At 46.3% G+C, this 23,900-nt stretch overlaps 1 protein-coding gene across 3 annotated transcripts in view; it reads left to right on the top strand.

Moving 5' to 3' along the window:
- The window catches only part of PSME4 (proteasome activator subunit 4), a 241,970-nt gene that overhangs the window by 53,348 nt on the left and 164,722 nt on the right, over positions 1 to 23,900 (top strand). For all 3 annotated transcript variants that reach the window (XM_050951719.1, XM_050951720.1, XM_050951721.1), the window contains 3 exons: positions 6,492 to 6,555; positions 7,252 to 7,326; positions 13,771 to 13,893. In XM_050951719.1, the coding sequence (XP_050807676.1) occupies positions 6,492 to 6,555; positions 7,252 to 7,326; positions 13,771 to 13,893 (262 nt within the window). The remainder of the gene's footprint in view (positions 1 to 6,491; positions 6,556 to 7,251; positions 7,327 to 13,770; positions 13,894 to 23,900) is intronic.

The raw sequence follows: 23,900 nt of genomic DNA, 5'->3' as shown, positions 1-23,900 counted from the left end.
TGAAAATTGTAAGCCTTTGACTTCTAGGGCAGGGAAGTAGGCGGTACCTTTGTTGTAGAACATCAGCTGTTACTTATGTTTCCAACCATCCATTCCTTTCTCCATATGAAAAATGGAAAGAGCTCCCCAGGATCACTACGCTGTCCTTTCAGCTCTTCCTTCATTACACCACATGCTTCTTGGTATCTTGTTGCCTTTATTTAAAAAAAAAAGTTTTTAACTTAAAAAATTGAGTCTCTCTTTCTGAATTTACATAAAATACAGTATATAGTCGTTCATAAGCCAAATATTTTTGGTAAAAAAGTGATGCATCAAAGAGCAGGGATCGGCTTATAAATATGTCTACACCAAAATTTGATGATTGTAAACTCTCTAGGGCAGGGATTGGCAACTTTTGGCACACAGCTCCGGTTTGTTTACCTGCCATGTCCGCAGGTTCGGCCGATCGCGGCTCCCACTGGCCGCGGTTTGCCGCTCCAGGCCAATGGGGGCAGCGCAGGCTGAGGGATGTGCTGGCTGCCGCTAGTGTATAGTTCTTGGATCGCTTCTGCAGCCTGACAATCTCTTTTATCAGCACATTGCTTGAAGTATATTAAGTTCATCTTGCATCATGCTAGTTGAAGCTTGGTTCTGTTGCAGAATCCCTGTGGAGTTCTCTGAGCAATGGGGTGTGCTGACTCTTGCCATCTAGATTTGTATTCCAGGCCTTAATGTGTGAGGAAATTGCGTGTGTACTGAAACTCCCAAGGCATTCTGTGTGACTGAACTTGGGTCTATCTGGATTTCATGCCTGCTCCAGCACCATTGACATACCGTCATCATGTGTTAATACAGCAGTTTGGGACATATCTCTGTGATCAAGATGATAGCGAAAACGGGGACACTCTTAATTTGTTATCTGAAGGTAATATAAGAGACAGGGATAATCTTCCAAATCTCCCTCTATCTCTGGGGACTGAGGCAAAAGACCAGAACACCTTTCCTCTGAGTATAAAAATCTTCACCTCTCATTATTGATAGTAGCTACTGTAAGTGCATTGCATTTGGTCCACCAAGGACCCTAAGCTATTTTAGCTTTCCCTACGAATACTGAAATTAGTTCCACTGATGCCTGTAGTTATCAAGTGTCTGAGTGGCTTACTGCATTTGAAACCGCCTACAGGTGCTGGAGCACCCACGCGGGAAAAAATGGCAGCTCCCCTATGAGCTCCCCCCCACCCCACAGTTCCTCCCACCTGCCGCAATCAGTTGTTTCGCAGTGTTCAGGAGGCTCGAGAGGGTGGGGGATGGAGCAAATATGTGGCGCACTCTATGCATGGGGTGGAACTGGTTGGGAAGAGGTGGAATGGGGCGGGGAAGAGTCGAGATGGGGCCTTGGGGGAAGGGGTTGAGTGAGAGTGGGACCTGGGACAGAGCTAGGGGTCGAGCACCCCCTGACACTTTGGAAAGTTGCCACCTGTGAAATTGCCCATTAAAAAGTCTCTCTGGTTACATGTGATATTAAGTTGGTCATTAGAAAACTGATGAAACCTCTTGAATTTCTTGATGTTTGTAACATGGAAGCAGTGACTTCAGTGAGTTTGCTTGAGGTGTTACTGACTTCCGCCCCACCTTGTTTTAAAAGGATAGCGTGATGATATTTCGTTATCCTAAATTCTTCCCCAAAGTGGTGTTGGAGATCTCCCTTAAACAGTCAGTCTTCCTGTCAACATTCTCCCCAGGACTGAAGGCACTTCCTGGGGAAACTGTTCTCCACAAACTTGATGTGAAAAGATTATCTGAAGTGGATTAGAGCTCACAGTACACACAAGTGTCAAACTCATTCTGTGAAGAGAGCCATACTGCATTTTTTTATGGTCTGTGATCTGCACCTGTGGTGTTCAGGGTCATACTCTACCCTCTATCCACAGCAGATCTACTGATAACAATCGGAGTTTTGCATAAAGACTGAAGGAGGGTATGGCTCTTATGGAATAATAACTGAACATTACTGTTTTGTTTGAAATCGCTCAGTGCTGGTTGGAAATGAGACAGAGCAATTTAGGTAATTTGCACGTGCAGTTATCCAACTTCTGAATACAGTTATGGTAATTATGAAAGTTAGGGGCACAGGTATGCCTCTATTATTAGATAAACTTGCTTTTAGTGACATCAGGTGTCACTGAAATGAATTGGGGCAGCTTGCATATCTCAGAGCTGTTTCAGGCTGTCACTGGAAGTCTCATTTAAATGGCTGTTGGATTGCACATCTCATTGCTATGGTTTTTCAAGCCTACCACTTCAAGGTCATATTAAAGCTGTTGCTCCAACCAGCTTCTGAACAGATCTTGACCAGAAGAATATGCCGGATGGCCTCTCTTTTTTTTTTTTTTTTTTTTTTTTTAACTATTGTTATCAAGGGACATATTACACCTCTGCCCTGATATAATGCTGTCCTCAGAAGCCAAAAAATCTTACTCCATTATAGGTAAAACTGCGTTACATTGAACTTGCTTTGATACACCGGAGTGCGCAGCCCCACCACCCTGGAGTGCTGCTTTACCACGTTATATCAGAATTCGTGTTATATCGGATCAAAGGTGTACCTTATTTTTCCAGACCTTGCTGATGTGGGTCTCTGTATATGGTTCTGTTTACACACCTATAGTGACATCTTTTTTTGTTGTTGAGCATCTAAAAGTATGGATCTACTGTAAGGCAGTTGCTATTGAATAAGAGAATTTCTTGTAATTCTTTCTTTCTGAGGGTGTTTTGTGTTACATTGATCTCCGCTCAGCCACATCATAATTGGATTTTTCAACTATTAAGTACACTTCAATCATTTATTAATCTTTCCACTTCTTCGATGAAAGCAAAGAATATTGGAAACACTAAGGTTAGCTAAATTTCAGTAGCAGAGTTGGCATGCATTACTGCCTCTTAGAAGCCAGTGGTTTAGAATTTTGTGTTATGGTAATTTTATGAGTCACATTATTACCTAGAAGGCTTAGGGCAGGGATCAGTTATACTGTAAATGCCTTCAGAGAACAAGAATTACAGATAATTAGCTTTTTTTTTGAGTCACTTCCAAGCCTTCCAGTTCTTCTTACTCTTAAGTTTCCTTTCCTACTTCGTTGTTGCTCCTTCGTTTTCTCTCCTCCTCCTTTCTGTAGGTTTTAATAAAAATTGCAATCCTGAGAGAGGAGGCTTTTGCTATTTATAGTGTGGTTCATTAGAAGAACAACCTTTTTGTTTTGCTAGAAAATAAATTAAGTTTTTAAGGCTGTGAGTCTATCATGGAAGTCATGAATTCCATGATTTTCTGGGACATCTGTGACTTCTGCAGCAGCTGTTGTGGCTGGTTTGGGGGCCGCTGCTGGGGTAGTCTTGGGCCGCCCCACCCCCCTCCCAGCAGCAGCAGAGATCTCGAGCCACTGCACCTCTCCACTCCCTAGCAGCAGCGAGGGTCCTGCGCTGTGCACTGCTACGCGGCTTCCCCCCCACCCGCCAGCAGCAGCAAGACTTTGGGTGTGGGAAGGGGCTCAGGGCTGGGGCAGAGGGTTGGGGTGCGGGAGGGGGTGAGGGCTCTGGGTGGCACTTACCTCAGGGAGCTCCCTGGGATTGGTGACATGTTCCTAGGTGGAGGTGTGGCCAGGCAGCTCCACACACTGTCTCCACCTGCAGATGGTTCCCCCAGCCAATGGGAGCTGTGGAGCCAGCCCTCAGGGCCGGGACAGCACATAGAGCCCCCCTGGCCATGCCTCTGCCTGGGAGCTAAGGGACATGTCACTGCTTCTGGCGATCTTCATGGAGTCAGGAAGGGAGCCAGCCAGTCCCACCAACACCTCCCCCTCCCCCCAGCGGCTGCAGGGGTCGCAGGCTGTATCGCCACCCCCTGCCCCAGAGCACCCAACATTTAGTCAAGGGTATATAGTACATGTCATGGACAGGTCAGGGGACGTAAGTTTTTGTTTACTGCCCGTGACCTGTCTATGACTTTTACTAAAAATACCCGTGACTAAAATGTAGCTTTAATTCAGTTACACTTATAATATTTCTTATGAATACATGAACTATATGGTGGCTTCTCCTGTTCATACATATTCTAAGATGCATTCACTCACCTCATTAAACTTAACTAGCTGAATGAAGTAATTCCTCTGTAGTCAGTTAAAGGTATGGCAGTTACAAATTTGGGAAGCCTGAGATAATGAAGAACTGGAGAGATATAAATCTATATGCATGTATTAAATGAGCTTTAGAAGAAGGATTTTATTACATTCACATTAGTAAATTTACTGCAACCCCCAAATAACCCCCACTTCTCCTTCCCCACTCAATTACACAAACTCCATGGGACACCACAGGTCTTCCCAACTCCCACTGCTTCCTTCTCCAGCCTCCAACCCCAGTATGTCCAGGTCCCCTTTATGAATTCCCCCTCTGAACCTTGCCCCCCCTTTTAAATATTCCCCCTTCCCTATTGAACCTCAGTGCCCAAGTCCCCCATTAGTCCCAGGAACTCCTTTCCTATCTCCCCATAGATATTCCCTGGGTGGCCTGAGTGGGGGGTGTTGCAGAGTGAACCCACCCTGCACTTATCCCACAGCAGCAACTCCTGTCCTGCAGGACTAGCTGGGCTGAGCTCCACGTGTTGTGACTGGATTGGAGTCTTGGGGGATGGTCATGCCCCTGAGAGGGGTTGGGGGGAGGCCTGGGTGGCATATTTCTGAGTGAGACCATCCCGCACTCACCCTGCTGCTGCTGCTGCTTCTGTCCCACTGGGCTGCCTGGGCTCAGGCAGTCACTCAATTTTAGTCTCTTCCCCTCCCCTGGTCACGTTGGAGAGGTGGCTGGGCCAAACCTGAGAAGTGCTGTGGACCCTGTGCACCAGGTTGCAATGCCCAGAGCAGGAGCTGCTACTGCAGGTTGAGTTTTTCATTTTATGTTTGTTTTTTTTTATATTTTTTTGTTTTTGTTTTTGTTGTTGTTTTGCCTTTGCAAAAACTATATGGGCCTCTAACAATTACGACCCTTATCTTATCTCCAACACTCCTGTTAATACACCCCAGAACTATACAAGTCTTTTTCGTAACTGCATCACGTTGTTGGATTATATTCAATTTTGTGATATACTATTAACTCCCTGATCTTTTTCAGCTGTACTGCCACGAAGCCATTTGTTCCTCATTTAGTAGTTGTGCATTTGATTTTTCCTTCCTGAATGTAGTACTGTGATGCATGACCAGAAAGGGTTAAACATCCTGTTGTACCAATTATACTAGACCAGTAAAAACCAGCAGGATCTTATTAAAGAGGACAAGGCAAAGATGCCACATTTATTATGATAACAATTTATGACTAATAACTAATATCTTAATTCTTATACACACACATTATACCTAATACCTATACACACACACACACACACACACATTCACATTATACCTAATACCTATACACACACACATACACACATTCACACACACACCCCCACATTCATCAGATGTTCTGCAGCTGCTGCATAGTTACCAGTCCTGAAGATAGCTTAAGTTCATGGCTTGATTTTGCAGCTTGGGTTCGTAGCTTGTGGCAGCTAACTGGCCAGGAAAGCTGGGCACAAGGCTGAGCTGGATCTCTGTTGGGCAGGCACCGATGTTCTTCCATGTTGGCAGCAGAATGTTACCCAGAGTCTCTCATCTCACCCTTCTTTTTTATAGGCTTTTAGTTTGAATTCAAAGTCTGTAGGTCTTGCTGTGTCACGCTGCCTCTGGGTTTAGATTGATCATCCATCAATTGCTGGCGTGACTTTCAGCCTTGGACCTGGCTTTGATCTTCCTTCTGTTGTTCTGTTGTCCTTTTCTTTTTAGGGTGGATGCTTCTTACTTTGTTTAGGGCTGTTGTCTAGGACTTCAGCCGTTGGTATTTGAACTTTATCTCATCAGGACAGGCTGGGGCTGGAGGTTGATTCCATCATTCATACATACCTCATTCACACATCTAAACTAAACTAATAAGATTACAGCAGGGTTTGCAAAAATGAAGGTTGGAGAAAGCTTTTACAAAATGGAGTGAGTGTTTTAAAATGGGGTTTGGATTACAATATGGAACAGAAGTTACAGTGTAGGCAAGTGTAGTGAATGGTGAACAGAAGTTACATTAATAAAGTGAACAATTAAAAACAATTTCAGTTATCAGTTCTACAATCCTACAGGATGAATGACTCAAATTCAACCCTTAAAGAGGTATGGGAGATAATGTTTGTGTATTTACATATCATAGAATCATAGAAGATTAGGGTTGGAAGAACCTCAGGAGGTCATCTAGTCCAACCTCCTGCTCAAGGCAGGACTAACACCAATGCCAGTCAGTAGGGGGGAAAAATACTTGGATTAGTGAAAATGAGACCAGGAGAAAAAGTGCTTGAAACTGCCTGATGAAATGTGTGCCTGATGGAGGAGGAGAGTTTGATGCAGTGCGGAAATGACTGGCTTGATTTCATTTTCTTGCAGGGTTTGGTTTGATGAATTTATAGGCCTTTGGTTTTCAGTTCAGAATCTTCCACAATGGGAGGGGGTGAGTATTTACTTTTTCTAATCTTGTAGAGTAGCAGCGTATAAGTAAAGCTGAAATGTGCTTGTAAATAAACCTGAAATATTAAACTTGAACACTGTCACATCAAGTTCCATTTTTCCTCCCTTTTCTCTAATGTGAGGGAAAGAGGTGGAATTTCATGATGCCCTACAGACTGTTTGCTGATTGAGTAAACAAGCCAGCAGTTTTGCTTGTTGGGCAGTTTATAATTGCTCTTTCATGCAGCTTTCCTTTTTAACCTTTGGAATGTTAGCATTTTCCAGACTACCAGTCAATCCTTATGGGAATGCAAAGGGCTATTGTGATATAGTTCATAGTTCTATGAAATCCCACCAATATAACAGATTCCCATTGTTCAGTATCCCTAATATGAAAGATAAATGAGGGTAGAGTTTTTTGTTTGTATTTTAGTTATGAATATTAAAAGAAGTAACAAGTGAGGTGCAGGAAGTGTAATGCAGGAAGTGTAATGATTTCTCAGATATTTACATTCGGCGTCCTTAACTCCTTACTTATGCTCCGTGTGACATTGGTGGATGTGATCTTAAAATCTCTCTTGCTGAGGTGAACTAATATTTTGCCTGTGTGGCCACTGATGAAATGGGCCTACAGTTCTTCTGTTAGAAATGTATGCTATGGAATATTGACCTGTTTTGTTTTGTTTTGTTTTCCCCCCAGCATCTAGTAAACCTTTTTGCTCGCTTGGCCACTGACAACATAGGGTACATAGACTGGGATCCGTATGTTCCAAAGGTAATATCTATTATTTTTACAAGTGATATTGTTTACTCTGTAATAATATTACACTGACCCTGAACATATATTTCAGTGTAGGCCAATACCAAACATAAATATTCTCTGTATTCTCTGTTTTGTCCTCATATAACCATATTTTCAAGCTAGGTGTGTGCAGTTGAAAATCTGAATTAATTCTCTGTGTATAGCTTTGGGAGTTGGCAGGCTTCATCAGTTGACTCAAAAGGGTATTACTGTGTTGCACCACCCTTCTGTAAACAATTATGTATGTGACTAACTTTAAATGCATAAGTAATCCCACTTGCAAGAATGAGGCCAAGTATGGAACCCCTTTTGAATTAGTTGATGCACAGCACATATGCGCTGAATATCTGACTTTTGATTTCAAGCTGTTCATAGCATTTTAATACACCTCTACCCCAGTATAACATGACCTGATATAACATGAATTTGGATATAATGCAGTAAAACAGCGCTCGGGGGAGGCGGCTGCGCACTCCGGAAGATCAAAGCAAATTCGATATAATGCGGTTTCTCCTATAATGCGGTAAGATTTTTTGGCTCCTGAGGACAGCGTTATATCGGGGTAGAGGTGTATATTAAAATCTTCTGGTGTAAACCAGCTTTTGCCAACTTGGATCAGATTTTTGAGGTAGCATACACATTTTCAGAAGTCCAAAGCTATTTTTATTTCAAATAATTCCAAATTGGAGTTAATAATGATATAGTGGTATATTTTCTTTTTCTTTGTTGTCACAATGGTCTGAACACTACAGAATTCAGTCCAGTTTCCTTGAAAATAGTCTAATTGCATATTGGTACTGAGAAGGATCATATTAATGGCTTTGTGAGGCTAAGTGTAAGTTGTAAGAATACCAAAAAGTTGGAAAGAGGGTATTTTGGCCAACATTTTTATGTCTCTTAAACTGCTGGCTCATATAGTCACCTGGCCCTTCTTACTGAGAAAACAACTGAAATTGCGTGACTCTGATACTTTTAGATATTGCTTGCTTTATTTATTTTAGGGAATTCAGACTCAGCTTTTTTCAATGGATATTAAATGTATGAAATAAATATCCAGAGAGCTACTGGTCTCATAACACAAGAACTAGGGGTCACCAAATGAAATTAATGGGCAGCAGGTTTAAAACAAAAGGAAGTATTTTTCACACAATGCAGGAAACCTGTGGAACTCCTTGCCAGAGAGTGTTGTGAAGGCCAAGACTATATCAGGGTTCAAAAAAGAACTAGATAAGTTCATGGAGGATAAGTCCATCAATGGCATTAGTCAGGATGGGCAGGGATGGTGTCCCTAGACTCTGTTTGCCAGAAGCTGGGGAATTGGCTACAGGGGATGGATCACTTGATGATCACCTGTTCTGTTCATTCCCTCTGGGGCACCTGGCATTGGCCACTGTCAGAAGACAGGATACTGGGCTAGATGGACCTTTCGTCTGACCCAGTATGGCCGTTCTTATGTTCTTAGTCTCCTCACTTCTAAATGATTATCACCTAAATTTTGAATCCTTCATCAAGGGTAAATATTAACTTCATCAGTCTCCCCAATAATTTGAGTGCTTTATTGCTGAAATTTGGTCTCTTATGAAAAGATTAAATCCAATTTCTCTTGTTCTTCTTTGAGTGATGGTCCCTATGTGAATTCCAATTGCGGGTGCACATTTGCGTCATGCGCCGGAGCTGGAACTGCTCATAGTAGCATCTGTTGACCTGCACGTGCGTCAACCGTGTGGCGCATCCGAGGCTTTAAGGAGCTGTGTGGGTCGATGCTGCTCCAGTTCCCTCTTACCACTGCATGGCCAGAGTCGGAACTCCTGTTCTTCGGTGCCCTTAGCTTGCTTTGAGTGCTGCGTTTCTCCTTTATCTCCTGTATATAGTTCTTTCTTAGTGTAGTTGTCTGTCCTAGTTTCCCCATCCTTAGTTAGTTTAGTTAGTAAGAGAGATTAATTAATTAATTTCCCCCTTGGTGGGAACTTTCCACAGCCAGGGGACTATGCCTCAGCAAGCCATGTTTAAATGCTGCGCTTATTGCCTTCCCTTGTTCTCTGTGGGCAATAAGCATCCACGCTGCCTCTGCTGCCTCAGCGAGGCACACGCTGCTGTGCGTTGCTCTGTTTGCTGCTTGTTACCACTCCGAACTCAGGAATCTTGTGAACTTTTTATGGAGGAGGCAATGCGCCCCTGTGTGCCACTGGATCCGGCACTGGCAGGTCTGTTGGACTATTGATCAGCATTGGTGGCCATGCTGCTCCTGTCCCATCCTGACCGGCATTGGTGGCGCTGCTGCATTTGCCCAAGCAGCATTGTGTGCATAAGAAGAACACACATAAGCACAAGGAGATTGCCCCCAAGCGCAGCATTTCCTCCCCAAGCCATGTCAAGTCAGGTGAGAAGTCACACGCTGACAATCAGGCCCCCTCTTCCAAAAGTCACACTCTGAGCATAAGTCCCAGCACCATTCTCCAAAGGCACTGACCTTGGCCTTGGTGACAGCTCTGCTGCCTTTGCCTCCACTGCTGTCTACACCGCCAGGACCATCTTGTGTCTCCTGTCCTGTTCCGCGCACGCTGGGGTGCCAGTCCCTGCTGACACTTGCAGCTTAGCTGAGGCTGCCATCCCCACTGCAGTCTGCACTGCTGTCTGACCTTGGTCCTCCATCTCTGATTGAAGAGCCTCTCCTGTTGATGGACTGCCCTCCAATGTCTCCCGCTGCTCCACCAATCCCATTGGTACTGACGGCTCTGCTGCAAACGGACCCATCCTCTGAATCGGACTAGTCCTCTGACACGAACCTCGCCTTCTTGCTGGCCTGTTCTTACAGCCCGGATCCCAGAGGGCACCCTACCAGCCAACTTCAATGGAGGTTTGCCAACCTGTGGTTCACCTACCCAAGGGGATCATCGGTTCCCAGCGACCCCTAAGCCTGACCCTATTGGGCTGCTTGGGACCCATATCAACACTGAATGCTCCTCAGCCCTCTTCATCCACTACCACCATTTACAATGCTCCTTCAGACATTCCCGCTCCACTGGCCCTGCAGGTCTGCATTGGTGCCTTTTTTCATTGCCTGATGAAGTGTTCATTCCTCCCTCTGTCTCGCTTCCCATTGATCATGCTTGGTATCAGGCCCTCCTTCACCATATGGTCACTGCCCTCAGCCTTCCCGTGGGGGACATCCAGGACCCACAGGACCAGTTCCTTGATATTCTTCAGTCTCCTGGCCCTGCTTGTACTGCCTTGTCCATCCATGACACCATCCTTCACCCAGCACACACTGGCTTCCTGCATACTCACTCCAAAGTAGGCTGAGCATCACTATTTTGTGCCAGCCCAGGGTATGGACTTCCATTTCCAGCACCCACCTTAGAATTCCCTGGTGGTCCAGGCGGCCATGGAGAGCACCCACCACCAACATTTTCAGTCCATGCCTCCTGACCATGTGACCAAAATACTCAACCTCATCAGGCACAAGGTTTACTGCTCTGCAGGCCTCCAGTTTTGTATTGCCCGCTACCAAGTGGCCAAATACGACTTCTATTCCTATACCAAACTGACTTTGTTCCTCAACTTTCTTTCCTCATATAAACAGGATTTTCAGGCGCTCATAGAGGAGGGAAAGTTGGTGGCCAGAGTCATCCTTCAGACTGCAGTGCACTCCAATGACACTGTCACCTGCTCCCTAGCCTCTGGGGTAGTGCTCCTTTTGACCTACAACCTGCAATGTGACCCTCTCACCAAACCGGTTCTTCTCCCCACTTCTGTTCTCACCTCCCTCATTTGGTGTTACAACCCATCCTGGCGGGCATCCCATTCATGTCTGCAGTGCCATGCACCACCCCCAACACTGACGCCTACCTGGAAAGCTGGGGCATGCATGTGGCGGACACGCATCCAGGGCCTCTGGTCACCCAGAGAGGCAAGAATGCACATCAACTTTCTTGAACTTTGCGCCATTCACTTAGCCTGCTGAATGCTCCTGCCACTCCTCCACTCCTGCCATGTCCAAGTGCTCTCCGACAACATGCAACGGTTGTCTATGTCAACAAGTAGGGTGGGGCACATTCCCCTTCCTGCTATGCAAACGTCGTCCTCCTCTGGAATTGATGCCTCAAACACGACATGACTCTCCATGCTGTGCATCTTCCTGGCATGAGTAACTCTCTGGAGGACACCCTCAGTCGCTCCTTCCATGCCAGCCACGAGTGGGAACTCCATGACCCCACATTCCACTCTGTTTTTTGCCAGTGGGGGACGCCTCGCTGGGATTTCTTCACCATGACAGATAATCTCAGACTTCCTCTTTTCTGTTCAAGGGGAGCCCTCAGCCTGGGATCTCAGGGTGATGCCCTTCTACTTCTTTGGACCACCTTCCTTCCACTGTGCCTTCCCACCCATTTCCCTGTTTCCACAAGTCGAACGCAAAATACAGTAGGATCAGGCGATCATTGTCTTTGTGGCCCCCACTTGGCCTCACCAGTACTGCTTTACGGACCTCTTCCTCCTCTCCATCTGCCTTCCAGTTTGCCTCCCCCAATCTCCTGACGCAACCCACGGCCTCATCCGACACCCCAACCCCAACCCTCTTCACCTCATGGGCTGGTATTTGGATGGAGCTCGCGGATAGACATGGCATGCTCTGCTTTGCTTCCATCCATGACATCCTTACCCACAGCAGGTAACTGTCCACTAGAGTTTGCTATCAGGTGAAATGGTGCTGCTTCACCATTTCGATGTGTGACCATGGCTATTCCCTGGATTCTATCTCCATGCCCATTATCCTGGTCTACCTCCAGTACTCCGGCCTCGCCCACTCCTCCATTCATGTACACCTGGCAGCACTCTGTGCCTTTCTCCCCCCCCAGTGGATTGCTTTTCCGTCTTCATTCACCCAACTACTGTCTGCTTCCTCCGTGGCCTTCTCAATGCCTTTTCCTCGATCCACAAGTGGACCCCTACCTGGGGCCTCAGCTGGGTCCTCTCCATCCTTCCTAAGCCACCGTTTGAACCTCTTGCCCCTTGCTCCCTCACCCACCTATCCATGAAGGTGATTATCTTGGTGGCCATTACCTCTGCACTGTGCATCAGCGAACTGATGGCTGTGATGGCAGACCCTCCCTTCACTGTCTTGCACAAGGACAATGTCTCCCTCCACCACAATTCTTCCCCAAAGTGGCATCCCCATTCCACCTTAATCAATTAATTCATCTCCCCACCTTCTACCCCAAACTATAAACCTCCTCCAGACACCACGTGCTTCATTCCCTGGACATTAGTACGGTGCTGGCATTCTACTTTCAGCACACCTGCAGCTTCCGTGCTTTCTCCTGCCTTTTCATTGCCATTGCCGACCGTTATTGAGGCCGCATGCTCTCCTCACAATGCCTCTCCTGCTGGATTTGCTGCTGTATTGTGGACTGCTATACTATCTCTCATGTTCTTTTGTATTGCTTCCATCAAAAAAAATGGTGGGCATTATTAATCTTATTTATTAAAACCCAGTAGGGTGAGAATTTTCTCTTTAATTTCATATTCCTTTTTATGGTTATGGAACTGCATTTGAGTCATACTTGCCTGTTCTTTGTTTTTGTTTTTTTTTCATTCAAACTCAACGTTTCTTTGTTCTCCCATTTCTCTATTTTGCCTTATCTAAGATCCCCAAACACATTTGTATGGTTTGAATCTCCATTATTAGCTGTGACACCTAGTTGCCAACTATAGGGAGATGCATACAAGGACTCTTATGCCCCATCCCCAAGCTTCTGGTGCAGAAGTAGTATGTGGGGATGGGACACTAAGAACTTTCCTTCCATCTACACAAACTATAGGTGCATGGAAGAAACTGCTGGCACCCATTTTCCCTCTCAAACCTATAACATCAACAAAAATATTGAATAAAAATAAATAACTCCTTGTTTGTCTATGGTACCTTTTCTAACTGAAAAGAAGTTGCAGTTGGAGTGCCCCACAGCAATTCTTGGAAAACACTCTTGTTTACAGTACACACAAATCATTTGGAATACTATATTAGGTAGAAGTTCAAATTGTAATGATAACCAAACTATTGCATAATTTTTAACCTGATTTTAGTTTTCTAGTACCAGCAGTCTGACTGCTGAGTGGTTAGTATCATGGTAGTTCTCCTACAATCATGTATTTAAATGTATTTTAGCTTTATGTGAAAACTGTTTGTCTCAGAGTAACCCCTTGATGCTGGGACCTAAAATTGTATTATGTCCACTGCTAAGAATGGAACCTGCATTAACTACAAGTAGCTAATGACTAAAGGCATATGTGATATTTTGTTACTCAGATGTTTGTTCTAGCAAATTAATAACAACCATGCAGGAACTGTTGCCCCATTAAAAGTATTGTACAGAAACTTCCTATAAATAGTATTAAGTAACATTAACTTTTTTTTAACAGATATTTACAAGGATTTTGAGAAGTTTGAATCTTCCAGTGGGAAGTGGTCAAGTTTTAGTTCCAAGATTCTTAACAAATGCTTATGATATAGGACATGCAGTAATGTGGATTACAGCCATGATGGTTAGTATTCTTTTTATATAGTATATTAAAAACTGGTAATGAAAAGCTCTGAACAGCTGTGTAGCTAGAATGATTAAAGTGTCTGGGTATTCAGCTTCAGCAGAAGATTATTTCTGAGGCTTTCTTTGCCCAATGTTTATTTAAAAGTAGTGCCTTACGGTTGGTTGGGAATGTGGGACATAAGGCTTATGTCAGGGCTTCTTTAAGTGTCACTTTGGAAATGAGCTGCCAGTTCATTGATTTAAAGTCCAGTACAAGCATGAAGTTTGTCCACAGTGATGTTCTTCAGAGATGCTGAACAAACAGGATTCTCATTCTTAGGTCCTGAGCTCCCATTGTGAGACAGGGAGAACTTCTGTAGCCAAAGGATTTGGGCTTTTTGGGGCGGGGTGAGGAAGGCTTCTGAGGTGCTGGTTGTGGTAATTGTTACTATCACTTTCCAGTCCTGCTAGGTATTGTCCTTTATTTATACAAGTCCTTAGTTACAGAAAATTAGTTCTTCTTTGAGTGCTTGCTCATATCAATTCTATTCTAGGTGTGCGTGCACCCACATGCATGGCCCTCTGAGATTTTTGCCTTAGCACTACACATAGGGCCAGCTGTAGCGCCCTCTAGAGTACCGTGGCATGAGCGCGGTATATCAGGCACCGCCAGCGCTATGCCCTCTCAGTTCCTTCTTAGCGCCCATGGTGGTCAATCGGAGCACCTTTTTTTCTTAGCAGGAGCTAGCCATTGTCTACCATTCTGAACTTCGTGCCTTAAGGCCATTGTACATAGTTTGCTTTTGCTAGTGCTAAGTAGTTAGTACTTGTTAAGTGTTAGTAAGTTAGTAGTTAGTGTCCCAGTGGAATTTTGCCCCAGGCGGGGCATTCCTCGGTCTCCTGGGTTTAAGCCCTTCTCGCACTGCAGCAGGCCTATACCTGTGAGTGACCCTCACAGCAGCTACCTGGGGAAGTCGCACATTAAGGAGCGGTGCCAGTTCTGCAAAAACTTTTGGCCCCACACCCAGAAGGAGCAGGACATCTGCCTCAGGGCTCTCCTGATGGAGTCTGCCCACCTCTTGGCTTCTGAGCCATCCAGGCAGGTCACACCAAGTGCCTCAGTATCTGTGCACTAGCACCCGGCTCCTCCCGGCGCTATTAGCCATCACCTGTGCCAAAGAGGAAGCCCAAGAAGGACTGCCTGGCACTGAGCAAGAAGCCCAAGAAGGCCCAGGGGTCATCTACCAAGGGACCCAGGCCTGCCCACCAAACTGCCCTGGAGCCACACGATCGTGCCTCCCTGGTTGGGGCACCCATAAAGGTCCATCACCGATTCCTGGGAGCAGTATGGTACCCACAATCCTGCCTGCACCTTTGTCATCTGAGGCTCCCTTGATGCAGAGAGAGCTCAGATCTCCACCTACTCTGATGATGACCCCCTTGCCTCAGGACCTGGCCTAAGGCTCCCCCAGAGGGCAAACTTACTATTAAGACCCCTCAGGGGACAGGGGAACAATGCTGATCAGTGGAGAGAAGGCATCGCTCTTTGCTACTGTGTTGGGAATCCCGGGGCAGATCCTTACTGCATCGCTGGTTGTCCAGACAAGCTTCCAGATCCCTTCAGTGCTACTCTCTAGCATGGGGTCAGTGCTCCCCTTTCTATTCCTGGCACTTCTCACTTTCTTGATGGTTGTCCTCTAGGCATTGGTCCCGATCACTAGCATGGTGGGAATGTTTCCCATCCCACTGCTGGTCTCCCCGGTACCAGTACCACTCTCCACTCTATAGTTAAGTTTCAGTTAAGTCTGGGCAATGATCACCGATAGCCATGACTAGCAAACAAATGCAGATGTTGACAGGTCCTCCATGGTTGCCGGAAGAGCGTTCCTTTGGTATGGAGTGCCAGTTCAGCTGATCGCCAAGATCTCATTGGCCTGATTGGGCACTGGAGCCCACTCCCTCATCTGTGGCACCGCAATGGCAGCATGACCAGTGGCCAGCATGGTGGTCTTATTGGAGCGCATGGGGCATACTGGCTGTGATGATGCCTCCTTCACAGCACTCCTCAGTGGTCATGGCAAGATCGCATGGTAGCTCTGCCAGTACCAGACCTGATACCGGAAGCCTATTCTGAGGTCGGGGTGAAGGAACCTGTGCTCATCCCCAAAGCCTCTTTCTCTGACAGTGGTCAACACTGCAGCACCCCTACCGATGGTCCAGTCTTCCTCGTTCTCCCCAAATGAGGTGGTTGCGGGACCTTCCAGAGCTAGGCCACCGATGACTTTAGGGAACATCAAGCCTTTCTCTAGCGCATGGCTGAGCTCTTGGGGCTCGAGGTACAGGCGATAGGGGAGCAGGAGGACATCCTCTTCAACATCTCTCAGCCTCTACGCCTGCCTGGGTTGCCCTGCATGAGGGGGTCCTCAGTATAGCCATGGCCTTGTGGCAGACCCCCTCCTCCATCCCGCCCACCTCAAAACAGGCTGAGAAAAAGTACTTTGTGCTGGCCAAAAGTTTTGAATACTTCTGTACTCACCCGGCCCTGGGCTTGATGCCTGTATCTGTGGCCAATAAAAAAGACAAGCAGGTCCCTACCTCCTTGACTACCAAAAACAAAGATGCTAAGAAACTTGATTTATTTGGGAGAAAGATTTATTCTACTGCCAGCCTGCAATTTTGGGTGCCAAACCATCAGGTCCTGCTGGGCTGGTACAATTTTAATCTCTGGGACAGTCTCAAAAAGTTCCAGGAATCCTTCCCTCAGGGTTTGGCCCAAGAGTTTGGCACTCTGGTGGAGGAGGGTACAGCAACGGCCAGATGATCCCTGCAAATGGCATGGAACATGGCGGACTCGACAGCAAGAGTGGCCACATTGCTGGTGGTCATGCGATGTAGTTCCTGGCTCCAGATGGCAGGCCTCTCCCAGGAGATGCAGGCCTCGATCTAGGACCTCTCCTTTGATGGAGGTGGTTTGTTCTTGGATCAAACAGATGCCAGGCTGCATGGGTTGAAGGACACGAGGGCTACCCTTCCCTTGTTGGGCATGCACATGCTGTAATCAGCCAGGAAGCCTGTCTGGCCACCACCAAGACCCTGGCAGCCTCATCAGGAACCTACAAGGGGAAGGAATGCTAGTTTTAGTAGTCTCTGCCTTTCTTCCTACTGCTTGCCAGCCCAGCCTGGGACAGCGAAACACCCAGGGGGCCAGAAGCGATGTTTTTGAGAGTGCGCCCAAGAGCGATGCCCCAGTCAGTCAATTGGATCCTACCTGCTTTTTCCTCAACCACCTTTCCCCCTACCGCTCAGCCTGGTTGTGCATTACGTGGTACTGCTGGGTCTTGGACGTAGTGGCTTGGGGCTATACCCTGCAGTTCTTGGCTGCCCCTCCATCCCACCCCCCCCATTTCCCCATCTCTTTTCAGAGACTCTTCTCACATGCATCTACTTTTTCAGGAGGTAGAGAAGCTCCTGGACTTGGGGGCTGTGGAGAAGGGTCCTCAGGACATTGAACGAAGAGGATTCTACTCTCGCTACTTCCTAATCCCAAAGGGCAAAGGAGGCCTCATGCCCCTCCTGGACCTGCGTGTCTCTCAAAAAATTGAAGTTCTGCATGTTCTCCCTGACTGTCATCATTCCTTCCCTGGGTCCGGGGGGCTAGTATGCTGCTCTCGACTTGAAGGACACTTACTTTCATGTCTCCATATTCCTGGGCCACAGGTGCTTCCTGCATTTCATAGTGGCCAGGTGTCACTTCCAGTTCACAGCGTTACCCTTTGGCCTGTCTTCGGCCCCAAGGGTGCTCACAAGGTGTGTGGTGCCGGTAGCGGCTTACCTATGACGTTGAGGGATCTAGATCTTACTGTATCTCCATGACTGGCTCATCAAGGGCAGGTCTCCAGAGCAGGTTTGATGGAGCCTCGACTTGGTGTGGTTCATCTGCAACAAACTGGACCTGTTTATTAACACAGAAAAGTCCACGTTAACACTGGCCCAATGCGTAGAGTTTATTGGAGCGGTTCTTGACTCTACGCGAGCGAGAGCCTTTCTTCTGGAAGATTACTTCCAGGCCATGTTGGACTTGATTGCCCACATGAAGAGCCATCCGCTTACCACAGTTTACCACATGGCCACATGCACGTACATAGTCAGCCATGCCTATATTCATCTACGACCTCTGCAGGCATGGCTGGCCTCGGTCTGTATCCCCAGCAGGTACGTCCTGGACCAAGTGGTCACGGTGCTAAGCCATGTCTCTCTTGTCCTTGGACTGGTGGCTGGATCCAGAGTCGGTGCTGCAGGTGGTTCCCTTTGTGACCCCGTCTCCATCACTTACCCTGGTTTCGGATGCATCTGACCTGGGTTGGGGAGCCCATCTGGGTGAGCTCAACACCCAGGGCTGCTGGCTATACAGCGATCTGGCCCTTCATTTGAATGTCATGGAGGTCAAAGCGGTTTGACTGGTCTTCCAGGATTCTTGTTCCATCTGATGGGTAGGGTGCTGCAGGTTCTGATGGACAATACCACCACGATGTACTACATCAACAAGCAGGAAGTAGCCAGGTCTTGGGCCCTTTATCGGGAAGCGCTCAGCCTCTGGAACTTTTGTGTGCAATATGCCATTCATCTGGTAGCTGCCCACTTGCCTGGAGCCAAGAACATCCTGGCAGATCACATCAGCAGGATCTTCTCGTCTCACCATGAATGGTCACACCATCTAGAGGTGGTCAGCCTGATCTTCCACAGGTCCAGACAGAAAAAGAAGTGCCACGTATTCTGTTCTCTTCGGGGCAGGAACAAAGGCAGTGATGTACACTAAAGTCCAATACTGCCTTCCCACCAGTGCAGTTAATCCACAGAGTCCTGCCCAGAGTCCAGGCCCTGATGTGGCCTCGTCAACACTGGTTCAGCATGCTGCTGAGTCTCTTGGCAGCCACCATGCTGCAGCTACCTCTTCGGCCAGATCTGCTGTCCCAGAACCTCACGCAACCTGCTGCACCCGAAGCTGGACGGCTTGGCTGCTGGCACTTGACAACTTGGTTGCTGCGTAGTTGATTGCCGACAAACGGGAGTGTTCCGCTGGTGTCCAGCAGGTCCTGCTGGGCAGTAGAAAACTGTCCACCAAGGCTATATATGTGGCAAAGTGGCAACGATTCATGTGTTGAGTCTCGGACCGAAACATTCGTGCAGAAGAGGCCCTGCTGCAGGACATCCTGGTTTATTTACTGTACCTTAAGCACAAGAGTCTGTTGCTATCTTCGATCAAGGTATACCTGGCAGCCATTTCGGCATTCCACTCTCCTCTTTAGGGCTTTTTGGTCTTTGCCCATCCCATGACAGGGAGCTTCCTGAAGGGTTTGGAGCACCTTTACCCACATGTCTGAGACCTGGTCCTCCCTTGGGATCTGAATCTTGTGCTGTCCATGCTCAAATGTCCTCCCTTCATACCCTTGGCCTCCTGCTCCCTTCTGCTTCTCTCCTGGAAGGTCTCCTTCTTGGTCACTGTAACTTCAGCCCATAGGGTGTCCAAGATCAGGACGCTCACATCAGACCCACCCTATGTGGCCTTCTGTAAGGACAAAGTCCAGCTGCATCTGCCCCTGGCCTTTCTGCCCAAGGCTGTCTCCCAGTTCCACACTGGTCAAGACATTTACTTACCAGTCCTTTGTCCAAAGTCTCATGCGATGGATGAGGAGTGCAGGCTGCATGCCCTCTATGTCAAACAAGTGCTGGCCTTCTACATTGATAGAACAAAGCTGTTCCATAAATCGACACAGTTGTTTGTTTGCTGTCGCTGACAGGATGAAAGGTTGCCCAGTGTCAGCCCAGAGAATCTTGTATTGGATCACGACCTGCATCGGCTACTGCTATGAGCTGGAAAAGTTGTCCCTGCCAGTGATCATGACAGCTTATCTAGCTAGGGCGCAGGTGTTATCAACAGCCTTCCTGGCACAGGTGGCAATCCAAGAGATTTGTTGGGCTTCAACCTGGTCGTTCGTCTACATATTTGCGTCACACTACACACCGACCCAGCAGGCTCGAGACGATGCTGGCTTTGGCAGAGCAGTGTTGCAAGCCCACCTCCATTGATTCTGCTTGTGAGTCACGTAGAATGGAATTGACATCAGCAAGCATTCGAAGAAGAAAAAAAGGTTACCTGCCTTTCGTAACTGTTGTTCTTCGAGGAGATATGTTGCTCATGTCCATTCCATTAGCTACCCTCTTGCCTCTCTGTTGGAGCTGTCGGCAAGAAGGAACAGAGAGGGTGTAGGTCTAGTGGCGCCTGATATATCATGGCATAAGTGCAGTACTCTAGAGGGCACCACAACCAGCCCTAAGGCAAAAATCTCCAATGAGGAGACACATGGGCATGCATGTACCTGAAATGGAATGGACATGAGCAGCACATCTTGAAGAACAACAGTTACGAAAAGTAGGTAACCTGCCTTCCCACCTTCACCCCATAAATGCCTCATCCATTAGAGTACAGTGGGGAATCCTAATCCTATGTGTTCTGTCATCAGTCTGTTACTATAAAATATTATGTATCAGAGGAGTAGCCGTGTTAGTCTGGATCTGTAAAAGCAGCAAAGAATCCTGTGGCGCCTTATAGACAACAGACTAACTAATAGTCTGTTAGTCTATAAGGTGCCACAGGATTCTTTGCTGCTTTTATAAAAGATTATGAATTCCTTATAGCTTCATTGCAGGACAGAGTACATTGTATTGAAATAAAAAACTTCAGATCTGTTTCATTAGAGTTTTATTGTTATTAGAGTTGCAACTTAGGTCAGCGTTTACAGTCCAAATGTTCATGTGTCTACCTCGCATCCTGTAAGGATAATTAAAGAATCATGAATTTTAATTTTGGATAACGTTACAAATGGAGCTGAAATTCACTGAAATGGAGCTATGTTGTTTCATCAAAGAATGTAAAGAAATGCCAACAATAACGTTTACAAAAAGATGATTTCTAGCATTATGCTATAGCCTGCCAACATTACTACAGGGAATGCATTAATCATTCTAAGTAGCAGCCCTGTTCTAAATGGAAGTATCTGTTCAGGAAACATACATTTAGGTTTGTAGTGGTCCCTTGCTCTCAAGGGGGAGGGAGGTTACTCCGCCTAGCTGTGTCAGGCAACAGCATTCAGGCTCGGGTCCTGCTGGTGGGGCCAAGCAGTGAGAAGTCTACAGCTTTGTAGCTGCCTAGGAGAGGCAAACAAGCAGTAACAATCTGATGCTCTAGCTCCCTCGGGTGAGGTAGAGCAGTGAGCAGTCTTTAGCCTATAGCCTCCTGGCTGGGACTGGCAGTAATTAACAGACTAGGGCTCTGGCCCTTTGGGTGGGACAGAGCAGGGAATAGGCTTTAGCCTAAGCCTCCTAGATAAGGCAGCCAGCAAACACACAGTCTAAGTCTCACTGTCTCCTGATGGGGACGAGCCACAAGCCAAACACAGGCCTTCTGGCCTAGGGCTGCAAACACTACTACCCCTGGGATGGAGTTGGTAGGGGGAGGCAGTAGGGGGACCCGGACCCATCCAACTCCATTGGGTCCCAGCCCAGGGCCCTAACAGTGGTGGAGTGTTCTGCCACTAGGTCAGCGGGTTATCCAGCCACAACATGCTGACCCCTGCTCTGGGAACCAAACCAGACTAAAGTCTGGTTTCCCATGGCTACTTCCTTTCACAGTCTGGAGAGGGGGTTCTGTAGTCCAAGGGTTCTCTGTCTCCTCAGGGTACACTGTGCACAGCAGTGCTGGCAACTCCTCTCTAAGGGTGGTTGTGACGGGTTCCCCTTGGGGTGCCACCTGGAACTGGGGTACCACCGAGCCCCCGTGAACCACCAGCCTGGGCTCCCTTTACACTGTACTGCTGTGACCAACCTGCACTTTCACCAGCACAGATAGGGGCACACCCAGCTGCAGTTACATGCAGATGCTGTGATCAGCTCTGCATGGGAAAGGTCCTGCTAAGGAACTTTCCAGCTACTCAACACCCCCTATGAAGTGTAAACCCAAAATTATACTGTCTTGCACTGCACAGGGAACTGTATAGTGTAAGCTCATGAAATTTGCCCCCTCCCTCAATGTAGAGAGGAATATACAACAACTTTCTGCCCCTGAGTTATAACTCCCATACACATTGGTTTTAGATAAAGCAAAAACAAATTTATTAACTACAAAAGATAGATTTTAAGTGATTATAAGTGATAGCAAACAGAACAAAGCAGATTACCTAGCAATAAACAAAACATGCAAACTAAACTAGATCAGATATGAATACCAAATCCTCACCCTAAGTGATGATATAAGCAGGCTGCAGATTCTTAAGGGGCAAGCTGTACTAGCTTACAGCTTGGAATCCCCAGGTGTTCTATTCACAGGCTAAAAATCTCTTTAGCCTGGGTCCGGCACTTCCCCCAGTTCAGTCTTCATTCCTCAGGTGTTTCTAGGAGTCTCATTGGGTGGGGAGTCAGTGAAGAACCACAATGATGTCACTCCCCTGCCTTAAATAGCCTTTGCATATGGCAGGAACCCTTTGTTTCAAAGCTTGGTTCCCACGCCAGTCAATGGAAAAACACTCATATCCCAAGATGGAGTCCAGCACCAGGTGAAATGGTCACATGTCCTTATAGCGTCATAGCAGCCATGAGTCCGAGGCTGTTTGTAGCGTCCTCTGGAAGGCACCCCAGGTGCAAAATAAGCTTATTGTTCTCCCTACTGATTCATTAACTTGAATGGGCCTTTCCCAGCAAGCCATCTAGACTGAGAGTCCTTTGTCTAGTGGGCATTCCCCATGTGTGCTCACATTTGTAACACAGATACATAGTCAATATCCTAACTTCAGATACAAAAATGATGATATATGCATACAAATAGGATAACCATATTCAGTAAGTCATAACTTTTTCAATGATATCTCAGATGACCTATCTTGCATAAAATACATCAGAATTATGCCATAATTATATCATATATATAATAATATCTCTATTAAGAATATGGGGTGCAGTGTCACATAGTCTCCTCCGGATGCAAGGAGCTGCACAGCATGGGCTTGGCTGTGGCAGCAGACTGGAGAGGTCTATCTTGTTCTGTGGCTCCTGCTCAACTGAGCTGCAGGGCCTTTCCTATAACTTCCAGTCCCACCCCAGTACTTCAGGTCAGGGGGGAGGAGCAGTGGTTCCTCGCTCTCAAATCTGGAGGGAGGCCACTCTGCCTTGTTACAAGGTTCAAATCTTGTAACTTGCTTTTTATTCTTACTGACTTACAGCTGTGCTGCTTTTAATACTGGGTTAAGATCCATCCTATTAACTTTCTCAGCATATATAGAAATTTGAATATGAATTTCTAAGAGAAATCAGCCACCCCACTTATAATAATGTATATTTAGATTTGGCAAAATTTGATTTGTATTTATTTACAATTTTGACCAATAATATTGATGTTTATTTTTAAGCATTTTAATTTTTTTTATCTATTTAAATTTTCACAGTTTTGAGAAATTATGGGAGGGGGTGTCAAACAATAATTATTTAATTGCAGTAGACATTAAGATTTAGTAAAATTAAAGCTTTATAACTGGTAAAACACAAGTTGTCAACATCACGTCAACGTATGGCAAAGCAGATTTTCTTAAACGAAAATCTGCGTTCTCAAGCAGTATTTTTCTTTCTTAGCCTGTCTGTAAATTTTGATTATCATTCATGGAAATATTTTTTCATTGATTTGTTGATGGTGAAACTGATATAACCCAATAACAATCTAATCCTTCCAAGCCTATGTGTATTTCTTTTAATTATTAAGCTTCCTATGTCTGGTCTTGGGTATTTTTAGTGACTTTGCCATTCTTCACTAAAAGCTGAACAAAAGTTCAGTCTCCTTTGCACAGTAATTTGAATTTGTCTTCAATAAAATGTTACCAGAATATTGTAGTTTCCTTTTCCCTGCACATCTTCCTCAGACCGTAATATTGCATTGCGTTTGTAATATGTAAAAAGATACTTAAGAAAGATCTAAAAATAGAC

This window comes from Gopherus flavomarginatus, chromosome 4 (assembly GCF_025201925.1).
Source record: "Gopherus flavomarginatus isolate rGopFla2 chromosome 4, rGopFla2.mat.asm, whole genome shotgun sequence".
In the NCBI taxonomy this organism is placed as follows: domain Eukaryota; kingdom Metazoa; phylum Chordata; order Testudines; family Testudinidae; genus Gopherus; species Gopherus flavomarginatus.
This window is presented reverse-complemented; position numbering and strand designations above follow the sequence as displayed.